This window comes from Bactrocera dorsalis, chromosome 1 (assembly GCF_023373825.1).
Source record: "Bactrocera dorsalis isolate Fly_Bdor chromosome 1, ASM2337382v1, whole genome shotgun sequence".
In the NCBI taxonomy this organism is placed as follows: domain Eukaryota; kingdom Metazoa; phylum Arthropoda; class Insecta; order Diptera; family Tephritidae; genus Bactrocera; species Bactrocera dorsalis.
In genome coordinates this window covers 84,343,366-84,368,807 of record NC_064303.1, presented here as the reverse complement: position 1 = coordinate 84,368,807, position 25,442 = coordinate 84,343,366, and the positions used below count along the sequence as shown (strand labels likewise).

The 25,442-nt window shown below is 41.9% G+C and overlaps 2 protein-coding genes across 2 annotated transcripts; one reads left to right on the top strand and one right to left on the bottom strand.

Moving 5' to 3' along the window:
- On the bottom strand, positions 1–25,442 carry LOC105233015 (cytoplasmic dynein 2 heavy chain 1). Its single transcript, XM_049461311.1, has 34 exons — positions 25,286–25,442; positions 24,608–24,954; positions 24,076–24,160; positions 23,805–23,934; positions 21,352–21,485; positions 20,961–21,287; positions 20,535–20,896; positions 20,295–20,461; positions 19,803–20,226; positions 19,502–19,734; positions 18,833–19,186; positions 18,528–18,774; positions 17,395–18,470; positions 17,012–17,228; positions 16,688–16,939; positions 15,916–16,566; positions 15,574–15,756; positions 12,582–13,549; positions 7,967–8,092; positions 7,775–7,906; positions 7,206–7,707; positions 6,715–7,149; positions 6,531–6,647; positions 6,352–6,465; positions 6,170–6,272; positions 5,873–6,105; positions 5,588–5,810; positions 5,186–5,529; positions 4,141–5,114; positions 2,759–4,080; positions 1,502–2,682; positions 1,227–1,445; positions 868–1,176; positions 1–415 (listed from the first exon to the last, which is right to left on the bottom strand). The coding sequence occupies exons 1-34, from the start codon at positions 25,338–25,340 to the stop codon at positions 137–139; spliced, it is 12,825 nt and encodes a 4,274-aa protein (XP_049317268.1). The 5' UTR covers positions 25,341–25,442; the 3' UTR covers positions 1–136.
- Positions 701–9,840, top strand: LOC125779976 (uncharacterized). Its single transcript, XM_049461347.1, has 2 exons — positions 701–751; positions 8,201–9,840. Exons 1-2 carry the CDS (start codon positions 734–736, stop codon positions 9,224–9,226), a joined length of 1,044 nt encoding a protein of 347 aa, XP_049317304.1. The 5' UTR covers positions 701–733; the 3' UTR covers positions 9,227–9,840.

The following is a 25,442-nucleotide window of genomic DNA, read 5'->3' as shown; positions in this document are numbered from 1 at the left end:
TAAATTAATTATATTTTATACCAGTTTTCAATGTAAATTTATTATATTAATCGTAATAAGCCCACTAACAATAAATTAGTCTTAAATATTTGCAATTTATTAAGCAAATAAAAATACTTTCGTTGATCCTGCTTACTTAGAAATCAGGAACAATGAGTGCTGCTCCAGATAATAACACCAAATCCGCAGCTTCAGTAGTTGGAATGTCTACCAAGCAAAGCAATTTTTCACGACTAACATTTGAGTATAAAGGTAATGTTAGAAAACCAGCAGCTGGTTTTTGTATAGTCGGGGTGTTCTTATTGGTGTAGGGTGTGAAGGAAAATGAAATTTCAGGAGATCTATAATCCATTGATCGACTATCTGCATTTGCTTTTATTGTAAGTTTTCCATAAGTGAAAACTGCACCATCCACCTATAAAATTATGAGAGGAATATTTGAATTTTTTGTTTTACATTTTCTGCAATGCTTTGCATAATAAAATATATGTAAAGAAAATAGATTTTATAAAATTTTTAATTTTTACAAGTGTGGCAACATAAGAAAAAAAATACAATCTATTACAATAATTGTCATCCAATTTGCCGAACTGTCAATCAAAAGCAAAACCTAGACGGCCTGCCAGTTAAAATATTTGCAAATTCTTTGAATTTCAAGGCAAAAAGCCTAAAAACTATATATTTTCTTTTATAGAAGGAATATATAATCTGTTTAAAAGTGGAGTATCATTTTATGGCCAAAATGGGAAAGGTGAGTGGAAAAAGAGAACAAAAGTAAAACCGCTACAACAGGAAAACGCCATCGTCTAATTGTTTACGCCAAAACAAAATAAACAAGAGTTGAGACAAATGAATAATTTTAATTACCTTCAGCGGTGCTACGGTAATAATAGAACCGACTGCTTGTCCACTATGTTCCATACTGCTGTTAACTACGTTGGTGACTAGCTGAAGATCCTTACAAGAAGTTTTCATTTGTACTGAATTTGTCAGCTTGAGGCTAGAGAGTAAGGTGCCGCAATTGAAAACAGCGGACAGGTCTATTTTCTGGCCAAATTCCAAGTGCATGTCTGAACGATAACGCACTTCTGCGGCTTGTGCACGTAACACTAGGCCGCGTATGTAATCAATTGCTGTTGTTGGGCCACACCAGCAGCGTAGCCAAGAGGCTGGTATCTGAAAAATACAATTGTATAACAGGTGGAAAATAAAATATTTATAATTACTTGATTTTCCGCCAGGGTTTGTAATAAATTAACGTCTACCGCGGTTTTGGTATTTTTAGAACCAGCCTTGAGCCAATTATGTACGAGTGACAGCGTATGGTGCACCTCTTGGAAACACTTGGCTGCTGTTCTTAATTCAGTGGCAATGAATAGTTGCCATGGTGATGCAAGTTGCGAAGAAGCATTCATATCCTCGAGAGTTTTTTGAATTGTACATTTCTGTAGCATAAAGACAATAGTGTATTCAATTCATTATAATTTCGGTATAAACTTACAACAGCTAGTTTCTTCCAAAGTGCCAATATCGGTTTAATTTGCTTTTCTAATTTCTTTAAGTCAGTGCTTTCCTGTTCACGTTCAGCTGATTCTTCTGCACTATCGGCTTTCTTGTAGTAAGAAGCTCGTAACTCGTTAATAATTTTCTTAGAATGTTCAATTTCACGATTAATGTTTGTATAGTTTGACAAGTGGAATACTTCTGGTTCATCCGAATCGGGAAATTTCGAAATTGCGCTGATATAATCAAGCACTTGTGAACTTGTAGGTACAATAACTTTAGTATTTAATGGGGTCCAACGATTGCTTAAAACTTCAGCTGAACAAAACTCTTCTAAATAACGTTTCAACACTTTTATATCGCGTGCATTGCTTATGCGCCCACCAAAAGCTACATTTTCACACAAACGTTGCAAAATCGTCCAATCGCAACGACCGCTGCTCATAGTTTTATCCAACCATAACAGGATTTCCATTGCAGCTTTCAAATCAGCCTCACCAAACTCGTAGTATTTGGACCAACCCTGTGGTATGAACTTGCGCCGCTCCTGCAGCACGGCAGCAACGATGAAAATCACAATTCGTATTTTAACTAGCTTAGCGTCCTTCGAAATGCTGCGGTATTCACTTAACATAAAGTTTTGTAACATACGTCGAACCTTTTGCTTGATACCGTTTGGAAATTCATACAATATTTTTACAAACTTGTACATAATCGTCTCATTGAAGCCACTAGTTGATTCACAAGTAAGCCATAAGCGAAAGCCATCACGTTTCTTCAAAAGCTCAAATTCACGATCTAGCTCTGACAACCAATCTGGCACCAAATGCACATTTTTTATGCAAATCCACTTGCCGACCTCAGCAGCTTGTCGCACAGCTTCTAGTGCTCGACGTTCCATACCACGCCCAACGGAAAGTTCTGTATATTTTTCCAATCCAATTTTTTTGATCGCAGCGCTCCTAATTTCAGTGCCTGGATCATTTTCTGTTTGTGTAATTACAAGAATGGGTTTGTTTTCAGTGTTTTCATCCGCAAGTTGATCCACAGTTGGCTGTGGCACAGCATCTGGGGAAATTCCTAATATATCCACAGCTGTGCGGCGTAACTGCAGAAACAAAAGGTCTGCTCGGAATATCTGCACGATAAGCACCCGATGAAAAGCGGATTTGATGTCCCCTAGAAAATTTAGAAGCAGATTTGTTGTGCATTGAAATAAAAGCAAAATTTGATACGCGAAATTCACAATAATTACCTGGAATGTCCTGCAGCTGATCTACTATAAAACTCCGCCAGGCGTAATCCTTCTGCAATTGCAATTGCTCTTCTAGTTGTGGCACTTGTGTCAGCAAAATCCTCAGTTTAATTACTGCTTCTTGAGACATATAATCTGGCATTTGTGCTGAGCCCAAATCTGCGCTGCCCATGCTGGCGTCAGCTGCGACCATAAAGTTCGTGACGAACATTTCCCATTCAGCGGCAGGTATGCGCTCTGGATAGGCGCACTTACATACATACAACGCCAACGTTAAATGGCTGGAACGCGATATTGCGCGCGCCAAGTATTGAAAAGTCGCTGCGACCAACTGCTCATAGATTCGTTTTTCGCTTGAAGTAACGGCGTTGTGAGTTTCAAAAGTCTCCAGTGAGTTCAAAAATAGTTGAATGTACGCTAAGGCTGGCAATTCGTACGTTACGGTGAGTTCCGTATAAAATTTCGCTGATTGAGTGCAAAGCCCTCGTAGATTCGTAAAGTCTGAAAGAAGTGACTCCTTCACGCGCGCACTTTCCTTAAGAGACTTATCAATGACATTGCTACTCTCTTTGACCTCATTGAGCGTGCTCAATAGCATGTCATTCTTCAAAATGTCACCTTGCGCCGTTGAAAGCTCTTCCAGCAGTTTATCCTCTAATTCGATGCGTTGCTTCAAGAGCACACCTTCATTTTTCAACAATTCTATACGTTTACGTTCCAGTTCTGGATTCTTCAAAACTATTGCTTTTGACATGAGTTGATCCGCTAGGCCAATCGCGGTAACAGTAAAAGGTATACAAGTCAAATAGCTCAAAGTTTCAGGTTGAATGTTCAACTTATTAGTTTTCGTAAAGAGCACAAGCTGAAATTGTTCGTGTAGATCTATCATTTTTGAGCCCACTTCTACCTGTTTCTTGCCGAACTTGACGAAAAAGCGTCCAAGCAGTAAGTGTAGCAGTGGCGGACGTATCTGCTGACAATCCTGCACCACGAGCACTTTGCCAAAACGCACGGCCAGTTCAAGCATGTAGCCCAAACGTTCATTGTTTTGCGTAGTGATGTCGTAAGCTTTGGCTTTGGAGCGCAAATATTCCTCCAACCATTTGATGGCTGTCTGTGTGGGGTCTAACACCAAAGGTATGGGGCAACTGCCATAAGGCAGGTCAACCATTTGACGTAGTAACGCAGCGTTTTCGATTATCTGCGCATCAGATGCGAGACCCATACTCTCCCAAATAATTTGTTCCTGCTCAGTGAGTAAGCTCTTACGTAGATCAAACGGCCTCAACTGCAGTTCGCCAAGTAGACGATCCATACTGAAGCTGAAATATGTTGAAATAGTAAAAATGTGGTTGCCAACTGAAATATTCATAAAATGTTACCTTCTGCGCTCCAAAGTCAGATGTGAAAAGTAGTTGATGGCTAGCGCAATCAACAGCGATTTGGTGTCCAGAGTTTTATGTGATGTTTTATATTCTTCCAGTTGGATGCTCCATGTATGGAACTCAGAGTTAAGTTTCTCAATTAGCACCTCGGCTGCATGCAGGGTTTTACGCGCATCGTCCAGCTTAATCTCCAGTACTGCTGCTTCCTGTGTGTAAGCATTCAGCTTAGCTGATAACTGTTTTACGCGATTGTCCACATCATCTAAGCCGCTCATTAAGCTTTGCATTTCTCCTTCGGCTACGTCTAAGTTGCGCTGTAGTTCGTTTTGTTCGCGCTCAAGTGGACGTATGCTTTGTATGACCTTCGAGTAGCGCACGCTGGCCTTCACCCAGGCGGCAAGTGGTGCTGCAGCGGCCGAAGCGCGTTTGGCATTCTTCATCTCAAAGGATTCTGCTTTGGCTTCCAACAACTTTTCTACAGCGGCACAATTATCCGGATTTATATGAGCCGGATCCAATGAGCGTATATCTTCTTTTACACCACGTTTCGCCAGGAAGGTCTTCATGCTATTCCACGAAGTATCACGTATACCCATCAGCCGCAAGACGCCCTCAAGTATGTCACGTATAGTATCGGGCGGTGCACGTAGGGAGCGTATCTCGGAGAGCGCTTCCGACTTTATTTGACCCACTGCCGTGCTAGCCTCGGCGAGTATGGGTTCCACTTCGGCGAGTTCCTTTTGTATCTCCTTCTGACGCTCTTTTAGCTGTTCGCTGCTTTCCTGTGTCTTCTTCTTCAGTTCCAGCATGTTGGTCTTCTGATCGTTGGCACTACGCATAGTTGCTGAAATCATTTCGAGCGCATCGTTGGCTAGTTTGCGTTTATCAGCGAGCGCCTCCTCCTGTTGACTGGCGTTCGATTTTAGCGTGTCTACAACGTTGTGCGCCGCGGCCAGTTTGTCAACGCCATGCTGTGTTGAAGTGAAATTGGAGCACAGTTTGAGTTTATTTAGAGCGCATAAGTTAGTGGAGATGTATTTACCTGTAATTTGACCAGCCTCTTGTTTATGTCCTTTGCAAAATTGGTGTAAATATAATAGTAGGAGCATATCAGTTGATAATAACGCTTCGGTGCCTGCTGCATTACCAAGCTTTCTACAGCGTCGGTAAAGTAAGAAAATACGGGCACAGCGCCTCTGCTGCCCGTAGCCTCGCCAAGCATTTCAATACATTTCTTCGGCAATTGATTTTGTGTTTCGGTGGAGGGTGCACGTATGAAATACAACTCCATGTTACGGTAAAGCGTTGGAAACTTGCTAAACAACCCGTTAAGCGCGGTATTAGCTGGATCCAGCGCGATGATGAGATGTAAATTTTTCTTAGCCTCTGTAATTAAAAATAATTTTTAAGCAAAAACAGTAAATACTTCGGGCAATAACTATACTTTTCAAAAAGTAGGCGCTTATAGACTCCTGAAAACCCTCCAACTGTGCAGCATGCTTAAGTGAACTTGCTATAGATTCTAGATCTTCGCCGAATAAGTTCAGTATTTCGCTGCCCTCAAGCAGCGCTTCAATTGGCTTTAAAATATCGGGTGTAAACGTGATCCAGCAGTGCTCTATGAGCAGTATAGTGCACTGATTCTCAAGCGCTGCCGTTTGCATGGCCTGTGTGCGATTTTTGTTTTACATAAGTGAGAAATTACAAAGTATTAGTCAAACTATCTTACCAATTTTAAGTCGTTGTAGAAATCTTGTATGCCATATCCAGGTCCTCCCTGTGTGATATAAATTTTGGCTTGCTGCAAATTGGCTGCCGCGTAGAGCGCGTCCACATGCCTGCTACCCGGGCGCGAAAGCATCAGCAGATGTGTCTCATCACGCGCTAGCACTCGTGCCACTTTTGCTGTCAAATCAAGTAGCTCTCTGGTAATCGGTTGGTCAATCACGAAGGACTCGGCATCTAAGTAGCGAAAATTAAGTTAGCAGACGTGCGTATAAATGAGCGAATATTCATTCAAATTTACTGCATATTGTTATCTGCTTCTGCAACTCTTCTAACCACTCATCATGCGCGAGCGCGCGAAGCTCAGCGTTGTGCTGCGTCGACCTGGGCACGAAGAATACCTTCTGTGTGTTTAAAGTAGAGTTAGCGTGTTTATAAATGGAAATTGCACCGTTATAGAAATCTTTATTTGTGTGTGGTTACCTCTCTGCCATAGAATTTACGCATTGTCTGTCTGAATATGCTCTGAAATTCATGCACATCTGACGCACTGGCCAAGCGATCTTCAAATATGGATACCACTTCCGCACATAAAGCCTAAATTAGTTGAAATTGTACAGTTATAAAAACGTATTTCTTGGACTCTATGTTAACTTAGTTACCTCGTTGAAAGTTTCGGCGGGATAATATTTAAGATTGTGTAGTAACTTCATTATAAACTTTGGATTGAAATTGTAATGCTCCCACACATGGGACGATGCTGAAAAAGTTGCACGCACCTGGGTGGTATGAAATGATATATTATCCAACTACCGTTATAAACTATATTGTAATAAGCACGCTTACTTTCTTAAATAATTCCAAGAGTCCTTCAACCACATACTGCACGTTCACTCCCGCCGTTTTAAAGTGTCCGCTTGCCATTATGGGTTCCAACTGGCTCTGCACGATTGTCAACATATCTGCATCGGTCGGGTAACTGACGCGCAGGAATTTGTTTATCGCCAGAAAACGTGGCGGTAGCTTATGCAGTCCGCCACTCATTACTGACGTCGTGGCCTGTGAGACCGAGCCACATATTTGCACACCACTAACATGTACCCATTCCAAATTGTCTGCGTAGAAACCGGCACGTTGCACCAACTGCAGTAGTAGTTCCATAACATCACTTGTGCCCCAAGTGTCAAAATAGCAGAGATCCAGATTTTTCAGAAACAAAACCACACGCGTTTGCCTTGCTTTGAATTCGCGGCCACGCAAGCCGCTCACAACCACACAGTTCTGGAGAATATTAACCGTTAAAAGCGTATAAATTGTCGAAAATTTAGTAAAGCTACCTGCTTCAAGCAATGCAAAACGTAGGCGGGGGTTAGTTGCATCGAACAGTTGATGACAACTAAATCATAGCCGGCATATTCCTGTACAGCCTGTTGCATCAACAGCGTCTTGGCCGCTCCTGTGGGGCCCACAAGCAGAAAAGGTGTGTTGGCGGATGCGCTTAGGTAGCTGCGTAAGCTACTCAAATAAGATTTGACGGCGGCAGTTTGTATGAGCTGAACCGCGCCGCTAAGTCCCATTAACGGTAGGTTCTCTGACTCATAGAACTCAATCGCACCGCGTTCGTTTTCAAAGTAGGCCAGTTCAGCATGATTCGGATTGCTGATGTAAATATTGGCGCGTTCGAATACATAATTGGCCAGTTCGTTGTGGCGTTCGGGTGGCAGAAATCCATATAACGCTCGGCATAATGTTACACAGAACTCATCACGCCTCTGTACGTCGCGCAGCATCAGCAGCAGAGTGCTTAGTAAATTCCATGTGTTTAGCGCAGGTAAAGAGCTGTTGGGTTTATGTGTAAGATTACGTAAATATGGCTTTGAAAATATTTTTGTTCAGGGAGACTTACTAGAGATACTCCTTTTCGACCCATTGTGCGGCTGGCTTGAACTGCTCATCAATATAGCTGCGCAGCAAATCGCCAAACTCGACCTTGCCTAGCATGGAGTCCAGTATTTCTGTACGTGGAAAGTCGGCGGCGCTGTTGTAAGAGCAAACATACATACATTTACATAAAAGTAGAGATTCTCAAAATTATTACTTCATGTTCACAATGCCCATACGCGATATGGTCGCTGGCGAAGCGTGTCGTACGTCATCGGTCTCGAAAATAAAGTTCACGTTGTTGCCGAATTGTATGCGCCAACCTGAAGGCAGCGTAAGCAATCTGCAAGTAAATTATGTATAATAATATAAATTGAATTTCGAAGACGGATTTCAGCCACTTGTCAAAATTTAGTAATTAAATCTATTCTTAACTCATTTTAATTTCCAGCTCACCCCTGAGGAGGAGGCACGCAATAAGATGTTGATGCGCGAACGCGATCGTGAACGAAAGCGCATGAAGCGTCTCAACCCCGAGTACCGACGCATGGAACAGGAACGCGATCGTGATAGAAAAAAGGCACGGCGCGCCAACGAGGCCTTTCGACAGTTGGAGAAATTACGTGATAAGATACGTAAAGAGCGCAAAAAGGGTATCATCAGCGAAGAGTCGCTGCAGGTCGAATTTGCGAATGTACCACCAGTGCCTGTTGAACCGGAGATTATCATTTCGGATCCGTTGCCCCCCGATGCCGGCGCTCCCACCCAAAATAGCAGTCGTCAACGTGTCAACGTTGGGGTGAGCACACCTAGCCATAATGCCAGCCATACGTCGTCAACTAACGGTCTTGCTAACACAACAACCGCAGCGCTTAGTGCAGCGGCGGTGTCAAGTGCCTCAGCGGTGAGTGGTAATATACACCAACAGCCACCGGTTACGCGCATGACGCAACTGAATAAAGGTCTACTCTATCCACCACCGAATTTCGCACACCACCCACTACCAATAGCTGGTGTATCGCTAATGCCACAATTATGCCATCCGATTTTACATCAAAACCTAGGCGCTTCATTGTATCCCACCAATGGCATTAAACAGGAATACCATCCGATCAAACAGGAATATAATGCGGAAACTTCGGCCAGATCAACGCCTGTTACCGCGAACTCTCAGTTGCCACGCGCCCCGCGACCGACCAACGTGGCTGAAGATCGTGATTTAGCAATAATTGAACCAGAAATTATTTTACACACTTCCACCGATATAATTGCTGCGCCACACCACTTCCAGAATGCTCATGCGCACGCCCATCATTTGCATCAACAACAGTGCAGTATGTTCCAGCACATGGCGCCGCAGGCACACATGTCACAGATGCGCACGCATGCCCCGCTACCACCGCCACTGCCAGCCACACATGCGCACCATCAGCAGCAACAACAAATGCAACACTATGCGGCCAACAAAGGCTCTTAGTACCGTAGGCGACAGCAGCAGAAGCGTGGCGTTGCGAATTTAAGCTAAAAGCAAGCAAAATCCTTCAAATGCAATCGTTTTATAAACAACTTTTTTACTTGCAATTAGCCTTAGGATTAAGTATTCTTTATTGTTGTTCAGCAGGCGCTGCCGATAAATTGATATTTTCATATTCACATAACCTCAAAATTACATTAACTCACATTTCATTACGATGAATTGAATTCACTAATTCGCTGATTCGCATACACATTAACCGTTTTCACGAGGGAGAGAATATGTTTAAGAATGATATTGTTGATTTCGAAAATCGTATTTAAGGGTAAAGTTTTAATATTTTATGTATTAAAGAGAAAACGCTTTAGTGCTTAAAACATTTAAATGCAATATGCGACGCATCATTTTACATATAATTTGTTTTATAACCTTCAATTGTAAGTTAAAGCTTAGTTTATAAGTGTTTCATTATAATAATATTGTATCCTAAAATCCGAAAAAATCTATCCATCGGATAAATATTCTAAAATTATCCGAAGAATTATTTTGACGAAAATAAATATAAACTCGCCAAAAGTCGAGTTATCATTACTAAAATAAATCTGAATTTAAACAAAAGATATATTATTCAGAATTTAATCGAGTTCAATTTTCTTAAACTCATGTTTAAAGTCTTTAAGACGTATGGAAATAATACAAAAAAACAGTTAGTATTTGCATCAGTGGAGCTCTTAGAATTGTAGATAATTCGTCTATCTTGGAACCAGTATGAACACCACCAACAATGTCAGCCTGGAAATCCAATGCAGGATAGCTTTTGTCAACAGGCGCTATTTCGGACTAAGTAGGCAATTGACAAGTAAGGTCCTCTCTCGATGAGCAAAAACCAAACTCTATAAGTCATAAGCTGTATGAGATATACGACGACATTGACGATTGAATTAAGAGACGAGAATGGACGAAAACACTTCAGAAAGTTACTTGTTTTAGATAATCAAGTGGAGAGTGGTGGCTTTTCAGCAAAACTAGATACCAAAAGCGTCCTCCTTCGACCAGACCACTGCAGTGGCTTTCAAGCGCAGATCACAGCAATCACAGAAAGTCCTCCTATTCTAAAAAAGAGTGTGCTCAAAACAAAGGATATATCTATATACAGATAGCAAGGCGGTTTTGAAATTACTAAAGTCTCTTAGTGTGAAAGAATGCCTTGATCATTTAGTGGATCTAAAATCATATTTCGCGATTAACTTGCAATGCAAATATTTAATCGACAAACATGTTAAAATATAGCTTAGTTTCGGTGGAATCAATCTCTGTCTTGTTCGACAAGCAGGCAAATGTGGCATGAATGGAATATAGTAAGGACCGCACATGCCGACTATTAAAACTTAAAAGGAATGATATAAGTCTGTAGTGGAAGTACTAATAGGTCACTAGCAGACATTCCAGTAGACTAGGAACGTCATACAACGACTATTGCAAAAGTCGTAAGGAGGTAGAAAAGGACACTAAACAGGGTTTGTCTGGAAAGTAATAGGACTGAGTCGATTTAAAAAAATTTATTGAACCAATTGTTACAATTCTTTAGAAACTTTCAAAATAAGCTCCTGCGTCGATGTAGTGCTGCCAGTGCGATTTCCAAACATTAAAGGCGTCATGGAAGGCATTCTCCGGAATAGCCTTGAGAGCCGAGCTGCTTAGATCCCCTCTGTCGTCTTAAAATGCTTGCCTTTCATCGGCCTTTTCAGGCAAGGAAACAAAAAAAAATCCGGTGGCACATACGGGCTGTAGGGTGTCTGCGGAAGCGTTGGGATTCCGACGTTAGTTTGGTAGCTGTTCACAAGAAAGGCGGTGTGAGCCGGGGCGTTGTCGTGGTGCACCTTCCAATAAGCTGCGATGTCTTGTCGGGCCCGATTGATCCTTCGTTTGATTCTCTAGGACATCTACGTAAAACTTGGCGTTGACGGTTTGTCCAGGAGGAACAAATTCATAGCGAACGAAGCTGTTGATGTCAAAAAAGACAATGAGCATCGTTTTCACTTTGGATTTGATCATATCAAACGTCTCTGACGTAGAATTTAATCTCGTACCTCTGCTCTAACGAACGCTGCATTTTTGGCTTGTCCCACTTACGGAAACACGTCACGCGAAAATGTTGGTTCTGACACTCCAGGTGCTCAAAGACAACTGACGCTCGTTCGTTAGCTAGAAATGCCCTCTACCGAATCCAGTCGGTGCGCGCATACTCCGAAATACAGTCGCAGCAGAAGAAAAGCAGCCCTATTACTTTCCGGACAAACCCTGGAAAACATCTATGCGAATGCAAGACTTTGTATAAGAAAAGTATCGCAATTAACTGTCGAGGGTTTCCTGACGTCTCGGCGATTGCAGAGATAAAACTTTTCGTACTGATGAGCTTTATCAGATGCACGAAGTGATACAGAGGGTAAATAATAGAGTGGTTTTAGTCTTGGCGAATTCACGATGAGGCTCCTAAATGCCTACATTTAAAAGAAGCAGAACTTGCCAAGTTATTTGTTGAAGCGTGGAATTTAATATTTTGAAGCGGCAAGATATGTACATATGTACAGTGTTGCCGTCAAAATATTTATTTTACCTGAGATTCCTATAAAAAAAAGTAAAGATTGTTCTAAATACGCGACTATAGAGGGAGATACTAGAGTTGAAGCCATATGTTTCTACGTCCTATCTTACTCAACGTAAGGCACAGAAATCTAAATATATATCTGTCAAACATCAAACTTCGTTCAGCGCCAACATTCCTTTACTAGAACAATAACCACAAAACTAAACATTTAACACCTTCCTGGCTTTCCCCACCCTGGCATGTGCGGCATTTTAAAGAGATAATTTGACAGACTTTCGAAAATGTTTTGGATTCCCTCACTTTGCACTTTAGTACCATATACTAACTTTATGGTATCCCCTCTGGAAAAATCCGTATCCGTTAACTAAAGGCTGCCAGGTGTTCAATTAATGTCACCTTTAAGTTTATATGTAAGATGTTTTTAATTCCCGTTGGTTGTTCTAAGATTTCCTTTCGTTGACTCCCTTCTGTGGGATATCTTAATAAAATTGAGTGATAATATTTTGCTTTACATTAATTTTCCGCACTGAACTGTTAACAGTGCCTTATATCCGACTCATTCAGAACTTCGTACTTCCATACTTTGTCTACAGATCCCTTGGTATTGGTACGCAGTTTAAGTGTCCAACCGCCACATAACAGCTAAGAGCTGTCTAACTCACTTGGCTTGACTATATGCTAAGCCACTTTCGCTGACATTTCATTGACTCACTTAACCACTTCTTATGACCTTAATACTCATTCACTCACCTATTATCATCCAGCACGGAATTCAAAGCTTCAATCCACTCTGGATCAATACTGCCATCGCACACTATCCACGAGTGAATGTTTGACGGCTCCGCATTCACCGTTACAGCCGTATTGGTCAACACGCCGTCCATCCATTGACGCGTGTCTGGGTCAAGGCGACCGAGCAGTTGAACGCGACTCATCGATTTTGGATTGATTGTATGTAGTCGGATTTGTGTCGCGCTCATTGCCGTCATAGCAGTTGTTGTCAATTGCATGGCAGTCGACATCAAAGCTTGTCTTAGCAATGTGATTACAGTCGACTTTCCACACCCTGGAGGTCCTACTACCACCACTCCCATACGCTTGTTCAGCTGTTCATGTAACTGCAACGCCTTTCCGATTTGCATGTCGTTGACGCAGAGTCCGAGTTTCCCAAAGGCCTCAACTAACGCTTGTTGCAGTTCAGATTTGCAAAAAACGACTTTTTCAATTTCCGGAAAAACGTTTGTCACTAACATATCGAACCGCGCCACATCGTGTAGATGGAGTTTCGATAGAATGGACATGCGTAACATGTATACTACAGTTGACATTTCCATATTCACACTGTTAACCGTAGTGTCTGCTGTTGTAATGTCAATGCTCTTGAGCTTTTTGTTGTTGCTTAACTGAGCACGTAGTTCAGTGCCGCAAGCTAGTAAAATGGTTTTCAACTCGCGTAAGCCCCAATCATAGTGGCGTTGGGCGGATAACATTTTTGTGCACAAATCGAAAAGTTCGACAATGCGTTCGGCAATTTCGTTGGCGTGTTGAAATCCCTCCACAAATAGCATGACACGTGATATTTCCAACGGCTCTGGTTGTTGCATCACAATTGGCCGAAAGAGCGCTTGTATGTTCCCGGGTAACTTTTGGCGGCCTCCATAGTCAGCGCCAGCTGGATTTAATGTGACAAAAATACCGCAATGCTGATTGAGCTTGACCTATTGAAGGCAGAAAAATGTTAAGAAATCTTATGGAAGTATTAGAAACGACAAGTTTTATAAAGTAGCTAAAATATAGTTTGTGATTCGTTTACTGTGTTGTCTCAAAGATCGATAGATTTTGATGGTGTTTTACTACATCAGTGGTCGGTATAGGAGGTACTGCGAGTGTGTGTGCGTGTTTCTACCTAATCTTATTTCAAACGGCTGATGCGTCTGTTTTCTGGTAAGATGTTCAATCTTGCTGCAGGAATCCCGATGGGGAACTCTTATAACCATTGAAAGGTGCACCTGGCTGAAAGATCCTGCGACTGTACAGCTGGTGCGAGCTCACCAACGCTTGCTGACTTGGTCTGAGGCCCTGCGGTCAAGTAGCAAACCAACGGAGCTCCTACCCGTTCCCATTCCGCAGTTCTTGAGGTTAAAATACCTGTCCTAGCAACATCATCCGCTACACAGTTTCCTGAAATATCGCTGTGGACAAACACCCAAACCAGTCTAATCATAATTATTTCACTAGTCTTGAGAACACGGTCAGCTAACTTTAAGTTAATGTCGCTGCTCTATAATCAGAGAGGATAGCTACCTCTCTGAAAGAGGCTGCTACCTCTCTGGCAGCTATATTCGCTTGAAAGACGATGCAGTGATCAGGCTGCGTAAAATTGAAGTTGATGGAAAGTTCCCAACTGTGTACTCCTCCACAAATTTCCCCGCAATTTTCCGATCCATTCGTATAAGATCTCATCACCCTTTCCCTTTTTCGAGTCCTCTCCATGGCCACCTCGAAGGTATGTAAATCATACGAAATTTCCGTAGAATATTGCGGGCTTAAATATTGTTTCATTGAATCAAGGAACTTTTGTGAGAATGCCCTTCTTTTGTCAATGACTCCCCTGCAAAAGTTCCTCTAAGTTTGGTTTCCATGGTATCTTTCTGTCAAGGACAGATACTTAACACTTTCAGCAGGTCGAAGATGCCCTCACCCCATTAGTGGTATGTGCTCCTCAGGGATTTTGAATTTATATAATATAACTAACATAACTTTATTTTGTTCTTTATTGGTGTAAACACTGCTTACGCGGTTATACATCCAAAGCTGTTCTTTCCTTTTCATTGGGTACGTTTTTTACGTGGAGGGTCCCAAACCCTGCACATAACCCTGGGAAGCGACGGTTCGCCTCCTTACTACAGCTTGCTCTCATAGGGATGTTCTTTGGCTACCCAGAAGATACTTGGTTCGTCCAAGACCGAAAGTCGTGAGCCGCTTGAGCCATATGTAAAAAAATCGTTTCTGGCCACTCCCAAGTCGATGGCGCTCAGAGAACTTTCCTCACTTGCGTGAACTACTGAAGTTGAATTGCTTCAACTTCAATTCCACCGATTGATGCTTTAACCCATAATAGGGGTTGTAATTTTTATACAACATTAAGAGACGGAACAGAGCCGGGGTCTATTGGAGGATATAAACCGATGTCAGTTAAATTTTATTTGTTGGTGCTTCACCTATCAGATTTAAAATGGCGATATGTAGAAAGATAAAATCCGTTTTGGGAGTAATCGAAGTTACAATCACTATCATCCCTATGCAACAGATAAGGGTTTTCACAACTTCGTCGAGGTTCCTTACATTTTGAATTAAGTAATTGGTATATACTCGTATTTAAAGGGAGCATTGGGTCTTTCTTATGTCTATTCATGGCATAACCTCAACAAAAAAAATTATCTCAATGATGTGAGGAACATTAAGAAGTTCATTTGCATCACTGACTTCTGATTATATAATTGGAAGTCAAAAATACTCACTAACTGCGGATAGAGAGGCGACTGCATTATACATGCAACATACTCGTATAGCCTCAATACTACATTTGTTTGAGTATTTCGCGTAATAGTTCAGATAAGCAGAATTTTTCAGAATTTTAGCTTATTAGTTCGTATGAGTATTCAAAGCCATTCAAAGCGACCAGTAAAATGCATTTGATGGAGCTTAAGTGTATCAAGCGCTTCCGACCACAGATACTTACGTTTCTCTCGCCAATTTGCACCACATCGGCCTTATCCTTCAAAGCCATCTGTATGGGTTGTATTAGCATAGAAATTGCCGAGAGCGTTGCTTCATGCAGACGATTGAATTCATCAAAGCAGCCCCAAGCGCCGCATCGCGCCAGTCCAGTTAAAATTAGGTTCATCGATTCAGTGTCCACATTCTGATTTAAAAGCCCACAACCAACCATACAATGTGCGGTTTGAATTTGCATTTGTATGCCGTTTTGCCGTTTTGTTGTTGGAAAAGATAGTAAAAGGAAGCTTGTATTAGCATCTTGCTTATCCGAGACCATGTGAATAACGCAACACCCTTTACTCACCTCATCGCAATTGAAAACCAGCACTAAGCGACCCAACATGGCGCCCAACGCCTTCACACACTCTGTTTTGCCAGTGCCAGCCGGTCCGAACGGATTGCCACCCAGGCCCATATGCATCGCTTGTGTGAGGATGAGATAACATTTGTGCGTCAGCTTGGTGTTCACCAGCTTATTGGGATTGCCGAGAAATTCGTACGAGTACTCGAACTCAGCGTAAACCATACGCATCACGACTAAGCGTCCGTCAGTGCCGGCCAAATAGAACTTCAACTGGCTCAGCCAATGCCAATCGCTGCTGTGCATAACATTATGCTGCTGTAGGCCCTCCACCACCGTTGCGTAGTGCACCAAATCGAAGAGCAGTGCGCGCAGTTTAATCTGCAGCAGTGTGTCGTTTGTTTGGTTTTTCATATTGGCGAAGTGTGTTATTTCAGTGTTCAACGCCTGATGCAGTTTTCGCAACGACATAGACTGTATGGCTTTCTCGGCTTCGTGGGTGAATTGGATGGCGCGACTGGTGCTTAATACTTGGATGGGGTATTTTCGCAGCATCGACTCGGAGAATTTGTCGGCCCCTGTGACTGTGTAGCATTCAAATATTGCATCCTTGAGTGTACGCTGTATGGAGTTAACTAAGTGATTGAGCCAATCCTGTCGAAAAGTAGCATGCGAGAAGAAGAAGGATAAAGTCAAACAAGGATTGGTGAGTGCAAAGTCGTAAGTGGAAACTTTGTGTTTGTCTGCTTTGCCAAAGTCTTGTTTGTACACCAACCTCAATGGGGCCCTTCATAGGCACGACTTGTTGCAACTGCAGCACATCGCCTTCGGCACTTTGCACAGATTGTATGGTGTACACAGTCGGTTCATTGCTCAGTGACTTGGCTGTGCCCAGGCTATGGCAGCCGGGGAAGAGCTTTTTAATATGTTTTTGTATAATTTCAGCATCCTTTGTGGCCTGTCCCAATATCTCGAGTAAGTCATCATCACCAAGAAAATAAAAGCGTGGAAATGAGTTTCGCTTGTCCTACACATAAGCCGGGAAGAAGACGTCGCATATTAGAAGAGGTATAGTGAATAGCTTACCATACAAGCTTACCAAAATGTAGGTCATGAGGTTGTTTTGACAACGCGCTAGCTGCGTTTCTAGTGAATTGACAATAGTTGATATGTTATTAATCTTGGTAAGTGATATCACTCGAGGATCTGCCTGAATTTCACGCATCACATAGCGAAAATCCTTGTCAATGCGACGAAAAAGTGCCTCCTCATTGCGTAAGGTGCCCGCGCCGAAAACAGGCTCCAGATACACCCAACTATTTCGGAAAATATCAGAAAGCTTTGATTAGTTAAATAATGTGTATGAGTAAATACAAGATAATATTGAGACTATATTTAGGATAAAAACTAAAAACTTCGAGAACCATTCCAGAGGACCCGATTTCATTATCAAGGGCTATTTTCTTTGAACACTTAGCTTACCGCCTTTGCGATTGACTTAAGCTCGTTAGAAGCGTATCCAATGTATTTAATCGACTCTCCCATAAGTCTGCCTGATCTGAGAATGTCTCAAAGGCTGCTGAATTCTTAGCTGACTGCAAAAGGGACTGATTGTCGCCAATTTTGTTTAACACCTCCTGGTAGTCCTTAATAAGCGGTAATGATTTGCCGTCGGAATCGTTGTGATTTATCAGCTTTAGGTTAGCCGTTACAGACCACTGATCCAATTCGGTTAAGGCTTGACGAACAATTTGCTCCGAAGCTGCTTGTTTCACGAGTTTTGTGATTTCTGCAGAGGCCTGTTGGAGAGCTCCACAATTTTCTAATACATCACGCAAAAGCAGGGTGTGCATAGGTTTTGGATCTGGCTTGTTCAACAGCATAAAAATGCGAGCCCAATGGCGCTCCGTTAAAGTATCGGATTGCAATTGTTGTAATATAGGCATAACCTCCTGTAGCCGCTCCACACTTTGACGTATGCGCTTGGAAGGCAGATCGATGGACGCATGCACTGAACCCTCCCACTTGTTGATGAACTCATTCAGCTCGTAAGGTCGTCGACGGTAGATGGCCCACTCTTCATCGGTAATGCTATTCAATTCAGTAAGGTAGTTATCATAAACTTCCCACTGTTTCGACTGTGCCAGCATTTTTTCTTCAATTTCCTCGAATGGAGCAAGCAACTCCGTTGGAAATTGCATATTAAATTTGCTGCATTCCTCCAGCAATTGCGCTTTCTTCAACTTTATTTGTTGCCAGTGCTCACGACGTTCCTTGAATAGTTCTAGGGTGGCGTTTTCATTGCTCTCTAGTTCATTGATGGTCGATTCCCAGCGAAGCAGAAATTTCTCGGCTTCATTTTGTAAATTCTGCAATTGCGAGTGCGCTTGATCCTTCAGCATATCGACTTGCCGTTGAAGTACCACCGCATGATTTTCAATAAGTGGCTGTAGCCGTTCCCACTGCAATAGAATGTTAGCCAAGGCGGTGACGCGCTCTTTGCACCAACCGGCGAGGCAGGCGTCTTTACTTTTTACCGAATTAAGCGTTTCTGATATCTGTAAGGAGTAATGTGTATTATTTATAGCGGTCACTGTAAAGATATACGCTCTAACCTTCGGTAGTTCCGACATCATTTTTTCGTATTTCATGCCGGACTCAGTTATCGAAGTCTCTTCCATGGGTACATTATTCAGGAACTGTAGTGAGTTCTGCAAAAACTCTTGTACTACAGTGACGTCATTGACAATAGCCGTTCTCAAGCTATTGGTCAATGATTCCCAATATCGTCGACTAATCAACTCAATTTCCGAACGCAAAGGCGAAGTATTGATAATGATGCAGTCAATAGACTCTTCGGAGCTATAGAGTAAGGAAAATTTTTAATAAAGTTTTGAATTTTTTCAACATCCGTGCTTACTTCTGTATTTTTGCAATCTTCTGGCTGAAAGTTTTGCATGCTCTAAACTCACGATCCCAATCCTCCGATGTTGTTAGGTGTATATCAGATAACTCCTCTATATCAACACAACCTAATGCAACCCAAGGCAACCAGATCTTTTTGAATTCTTCAAGCTTCCGAAATAGTTCCTCGGCACGTTCGAAGAGTGGTCCGAAATAGCGGCGATTAATTTCAATCATAGTTTTGAATAGTTCAGTACTGTTGTCTGACAGTCCACGAAAACTACTGGGTCGTTCGATAAAGCGTCGAAGTTGGGTGAAGTATTTTTCGCGTATCTCTTCTTCGGGTGGACGGTAACAAAGCTGACGTTGCCTGAGACAAAAATGAATAAATATAAGTGTTTGAAAATGGTATCCGATTTAGTATCTAGTATTGCCTATGGAGATCATAACAACTGAATACTTCGTTGACTATGCTAACCACTTATTTTTGGTTTAATAGTAGATTAGGCAGACAGACTGAGGAAGGAGCGAATAATCAAATGCTCTTACAGCGTAAATGTTCTCGGTTGCCTATACACCGAGCTTACTGTTTATCTAACACCAACTACGGAAGTGAGCTCATGAGATGCTCTTTCATATCAGACGAAACAATTTCACACATTTTAATCGTTATCGGTAAGTATACCTGAATAAAATATCGATGTGTATGTCGGGCAGTTTATTATTCATATCTACCAGGCCGATGATGTACTGGTATTCCAAAACCTTATAGAGCTGATGGTCCCAATGTAATTTGAAAGCATCTAAGTTGGTATATCCTTGACGCTCCATTGTTGCCACCAGCTCGCGCAGATGCCGCATTTCATCCTTCCACACTTGGTTTTGTGTGAATAAATCGGTATTCATGAGTTTAATTACCTGATTATTTGACGGGGAGAATAAATTTTTATTAAAATAGTTACGGAAAAGTAACAGTAACAACACACCGATCTTTTGGCCTGCTCATGGTAGCCCACTAGGAGGGTGTTATCGGCAGATAGCTTCGAAACAGCACTTTGCAGCATATCTATGTACCGTTGCACTGACTCCTCATCATCCCAGGCTACCGTCTCACTCTGCACTACTTTCGACAACTCTACCGCATTCTTCAACATGATCGGTCTCTCACATGGTATCATGCGATCGCCAATTGTATTGTGAAACGTTGCGATCTGTTGCAGGCGTCGTGCATAGCTCATGAATTTGGCGGCATGTGCAGCTGATGAACGCAGTTCTGAAGGCACGTTGTAACCGAGATTTTCGAACTCTCGAACATCTTGACAGAAAGTAACCAATTTCGGATTGAATGTAACGCGCATTAACTGTCGACCTTCCTTCTCGAACTTGACGACCGGTTGATCTTCTCGCAATCTGTAACACGAATGTGCTGAATGTTATTTCGAAACTCTTAAGTGAAATTACTTGGATAATGCTAGTACCTTAACTCTCCGCTCTTCACGTTTGTGGAACACTGTCCACACCAAATCTCAAAGTTGGTGCGTAGTAAAGACTCTGTCTCCTCTTTGATCTCTTGCACTGCTTTGTTAACCTTGTCGAAACCCTCACGTCCACTGATCAAATGACTAACTGTCTCAATTTCCTGTATCTGTAAACCAATAATGTTTTAGTAATAAAATTTCAACTCTATTTGCATGTAACGCTGATTTCCGCGTCATCACCTGATATTGCACGACCTTTAACCAACGGCACTCATTGCAAATCACCGATAGATGACCAGTATCGGGCTCCATATTCGTGTCGGACATTGCTTTGCGTAAATCTTGCAGCAGAAATTGCAAGGACTGTAGAAACTGTTCGCGTTCGATCGTCAATAGCTCTAGCACAGCTGGTCGCTGTATGAGTGTTTCATATTTTGAGAAAATGAATATAACTTGCCGTGGATTACTGAGATGGTTGTGAAGTTGGGCTTTCAGTGCAGAGGCAATGCGTTCGTCTATGGGTTGCAGCACTTGTTCAAAGTTTTGTAAAGCTTTATTCCACCTCGATTGACCCAATGGGGTGGTATCGAAAATATTGACTTCTGTAGCGCAAATAAATTGGTGGCATTATTTGACTTTAAATAATCGGAAAGAGAAATACTTTACCTTTAAATGGCGAAGTCTCATATAGCATGCTCTGCATCTCTTCATCATCTAATAAGGTGGCAATTTGTTTGTAGAGATTCCTGATATTCTTTATCTCTAAAATCCGTTCTTTAAACTGTTGTGCTCGCTTAGATACGTGTGGCTCGCCAACCCATGGATGTTGCACATAATTAGGCCAGAAGAGGCGTGTTAGTGAGTCACAAAGCTGCATCCAGGATTCGGCTGTATCTATACATTGACTCATTTGCGGGTTGACGTGATGTGAGTTCAAACTCCAAATATCCTCCATCACAAGTTGTTCTGCACATATTGCTATCAGTCGATTACCTTTTTACGAAGAGCAAATTATTTCGTTAACAATACTTTCTGAAACTGTGTTAACATTTATTACCTATGATATCCAATAAGTCAGCCATACGTGCCTGTGGATACTGGTATGGTAAGCGCCACAGCTCATCTAGAAGATTGTGTGAACTGTCTAAGAACTCTTCAATGCTCGTGCCGGTGTTCGTATAATCTATCGAACTAAAATCATTGAAATATTTAAAAATCCATTTCGGGCGCATATTTCTAATATATATAGTTGATTTAACGGTGCCCGCAGAGTGGACGCTCAAAGCTCAAAGAGGTGGATCGTGAACTACCTGAGCGGTTGTCAATCATCTGTACTATTTCGAAGTAAAAACTCAACACTAAGAAGAATTAGCAGGCTGGTGTCCTCTAGCCCCTATTGTTTAACTTCCTTATCTCGAAACTCTCACAACCCCAAGAGGGAGTTTTTATCACTTCGTACGCTGATGATTGCTAGACTTCAGTACCAATGGAATCGATGGCATGTGTTCAAAGGTAAACAGCTATATCTTCGACTTTTCTCGCTTCCTCGCTGCACAGAACTTAACACTCTCCCCACTAAATCCACAGCGACCATAATTACAAACAGGATGAAGGAGTACAGACTTTACCTTAATATTGCAGTCGATGGCGTCAAGATTCCGACTGTCAATAATCCTAAAATTTTACTGTGAATTTTGACAGTCTGTGTTCCTTCACTTATCATACGACCGCGATTAACGCCAAAGTACAAAGCCGCAACAAAATCCCCAAGTCGTTAGCCGGCAGCACATGGGGAATATACAAAAAAACGTTTTTGGCAACTTACAAGGCAATCGGGTGGCCGGTCTTTAACTACGCCTCAACGAAATGGTTCATGTACTCCAAACTACGACAGGATGCCTTTTGATGTTTCCTATCGAAAATCTTCATTGTGAGACCCGTATGTTCCCAGGAGCATAATAAACTCCCTTCAAAGTAGTTTCTGCTGAGGTGTTTTCGTATAAATAATCCCCGCACCTGCTTGGAGCGGAACCGCCTCCTAGAAGCATCAAGAGGTCATTCCTCAACAACGTAGAGGACATCAAACAATACGGCGACCACACTTCGGTCGCAACTAACTTCCGACATGCACTGACCGCTTCACAGAGAAGCCATCAACACTTTCACTGACTCTCTTTCAGTGAATGGCGTACTTGGAGTGAAACCACCACCCATTGCAGACGAAGAGCTCGAGTTGTCGCAAGAAACAAGGGTGACCCTTGCGATGCTTCGTTCTGGATATTGTAGCAGGTTAAACTCCTACTTATTCAGAATAGGCCCTTACATATCTAATATATGTCCTGCGAGTAATGAGTCTCCGCATGACACTGGCCACCTCTTTACAAGCCTCACTAACCCTACTCATCTGACATCCCTCTAATTTTGGTCAGACGTGGTCGAAAGGCCACGTTTCTTGGACCTATCATTGGATGACGTCGACGACATCATAGCTAATCCTTACCATCCTATCGGGGATTAGGAACCTCTTACAACAACAACAACGCTCAAAGCTGACACGAGCTTAAATTCGCGTGTTGCGTAAACGGGTGCTTGACGCGGCTTTAAGCGTTCACTTAATGGACATCCTAAGAAACTACTTAAAAAGTTTGAATTAAGTGTTCGCCGCGACCTCCGGTTATATATTCCTAATTTTGGTCACACTAACAGGTCGGAAATAATTGAGTCCTACGTATGACATTCTTTGGTTACGTGCTTTGTAGTATATTTCTTCAGGTGAACATAAAATAATAATGATGAGATTTCTTGAAATAAGACTTTTCATCTCACATACAGTGAGGACAAAATTTTATAGTAAAGATCCAGGTGAAAATATCCAGAAACTTTATTCTCCATTGTCGAGCTTCCGTTAGACTAATATTGAAACAACCTGATAGCCATACTTTCGGCGAACATGACCACCATAAGACATTTTTTGTGGAATGAAAACTCGTCGTCGGTTTATAAGGGCCTAGTGATCCATCGCTATGAGCTTTGTACATTACAAACGACATTCACAGCTGCTTAAGTTGGATCCTGCGTTACCTAACTCTTCTTCTTACGCTTTTAATAAGGTGTCCATCAGTTTTTGAAATATCGGTCGGAAAATCTGCACACGTCTTTTCTTCCTAATAAGCTCCTAATTTGTCAGAACCGCCGATTTATTGCTTGTTTGTGTTAAGATAAGATTTTCCAGCAGACTTGCTAATGATAGTAGGGAGTTAAGAAACAGATCTATTATTTTGAGTTCCAAGGCTTTCGTAGATTCAAGCTGTCTAAGCTTTCAAAACTATATAATTGTCAACTGTAAAGTACGAGTATAATGCTTTTGGTTATTTCTTGAAAGAATAGGGCTGGACTTAAGAGCCCTGCGAGGTAACTACGTTTTGCGAAGCGTTAGACTAAAAGTAATTAACCAATCTTCGATACCATCCGATGTATGTCGAGGTATATTTCGGAAGGGTCGCAGCTTACCTCATCTGTTTGTCAATATTCTCAAGTAAGCCAATAAAAGCTTGCGACATTTCACGGTCAATGCGAGAACTGGACTTATTATTTAATTTTTGTCGCCAATGTTTAATTTCATCCTTCAGTGATGTAATGCCTGTGGAAGAAGAAAAGTTGTTCACATATTTTAAGCATTACATTATAAAAGGCGTATATACATATATACTAAATGTATAGTACTTCAAATTAGTAATGCACGTATGTGGTTTCTGAAATATGGGCATTAATTTATACTCACCACTTTGCGGTAAACCCAAAGTTGAACCCAAAGAAACATGCAAATTTTCAAGCAGACCGCTCAACTCGGAACTGTATTCGGTTTTCTTGCAAAAGAGAAGAGGTGGAACATGTTAAAGCTTTGTGAGAAGTTGAAGTTGTGAACTAAAGTTTTAATGCTCAATGTGCATGTGTGTGTGGTGAGCATGCTACCGTGAAACATTATAAGCAGAACCATACATCTGCCCGACTTTGCTCTACGCCCATATCATCTCTTCGGGCGATATCGCACAGAACCGTAAACTAGTTATGTGTCAATTAAAATAAAAGTGCGCTAGCTTAGTGCATGGAAAGCGGTGAGCCAAGCAGTAAAGTGAAATACGTAAGAGAAGAACTCCACTGGCTATCCATGTACAAAGTTGTGCAAAACTGTACATGTATGTATGTATGTATGTACGAGTGAACTACTAAGCCGGGCTTAGCCGCCAACAACTAAATTCTACATATTCTCTGTAAAAGCACATAAAAGTGACCATATTGCAGCGTTAACTTACCCTGGCTTCAGCTTGCGGTGAGAATACACGCGAAACGGAATTGTAAATTGACTTGACCAATCCGCCCTCGAGCGTCAAAATACCAAGCGGTTGGTCGTATGCCTCTCCACTGCTCGCTGCTAAAATGTTTGCTGCGCCACTCTTGCCGCCGCCGGCTTGCGGTATCTTGTAAAATAGCAAGCAAACCTCGTCACCAGGTATGCGATGATGAAATTTTATGCTGCCATCCGATTTGTTATGCACCGCTGCAATGATGGTCAGTTCATCGTTCTCGAGGAACTCCTGTACGGCAGACAGATGCTCGTCAGCAGTCGGGCCACCGCTTACGCTAGCCGCAAAATACTCAACTGTGAATAGTTGAATAGTGGATGAGAAATTTAGTAGGGTTATTCAAGCCAAGAAACGCAGTGAGGAGTTCAGATAATAGGGTTAATTATAAATAAGGAGTTACGAAAAAAATACTGTAAACCGCTACTCCACGTGACTGTTGCGAACGGTTTGCTACACTTGGTACTCTGCAGTTTACTTTGGTGTAGCCGCAAAATTTAGCTCCAGAGTCTTTGAGGGCGATAAATTTAGATTTGTACCACACTGTGTTCCACGTATTACCACACGGTGCGGTGAGTCGCTTTTATAATGAAATTTTAATTTGGAATTTTTTGTTGGCTTAGCACTCACCAGAAGTGTTTATTATGAACTTCGACTTATTGCTGTTGAGGATGTTGTTGCTCATTGCGAAATTGTGTTACTTTTCTCCGAGAAACTTTAAGATATTTTATAAAATTTTTGCACGAAATACTACACGTTAGCTTTGAGTGAATATATTTTAATGAAA

What these genes read in the sequence shown, in the direction of transcription:
- LOC105233015 (XM_049461311.1), bottom strand. Translation starts at nt 25,340, where the DNA reads ATGAGCAACAACATCCTCAACAGCAATAAGTCGAAGTTCATAATAAAC. An exon ending in TGACTTATTGGATATCATAG is followed by an intron (nt 21,288 to 21,351) that starts GTAATAAATGTT and finishes CTTCGTAAAAAG; the next exon opens with GTAATCGACTGATAGCAATA. An exon ending in CCGCCGAAACTTTCAACGAG is followed by an intron (nt 6,466 to 6,530) that starts GTAACTAAGTTA and finishes CAACTAATTTAG; the next exon opens with GCTTTATGTGCGGAAGTGGT.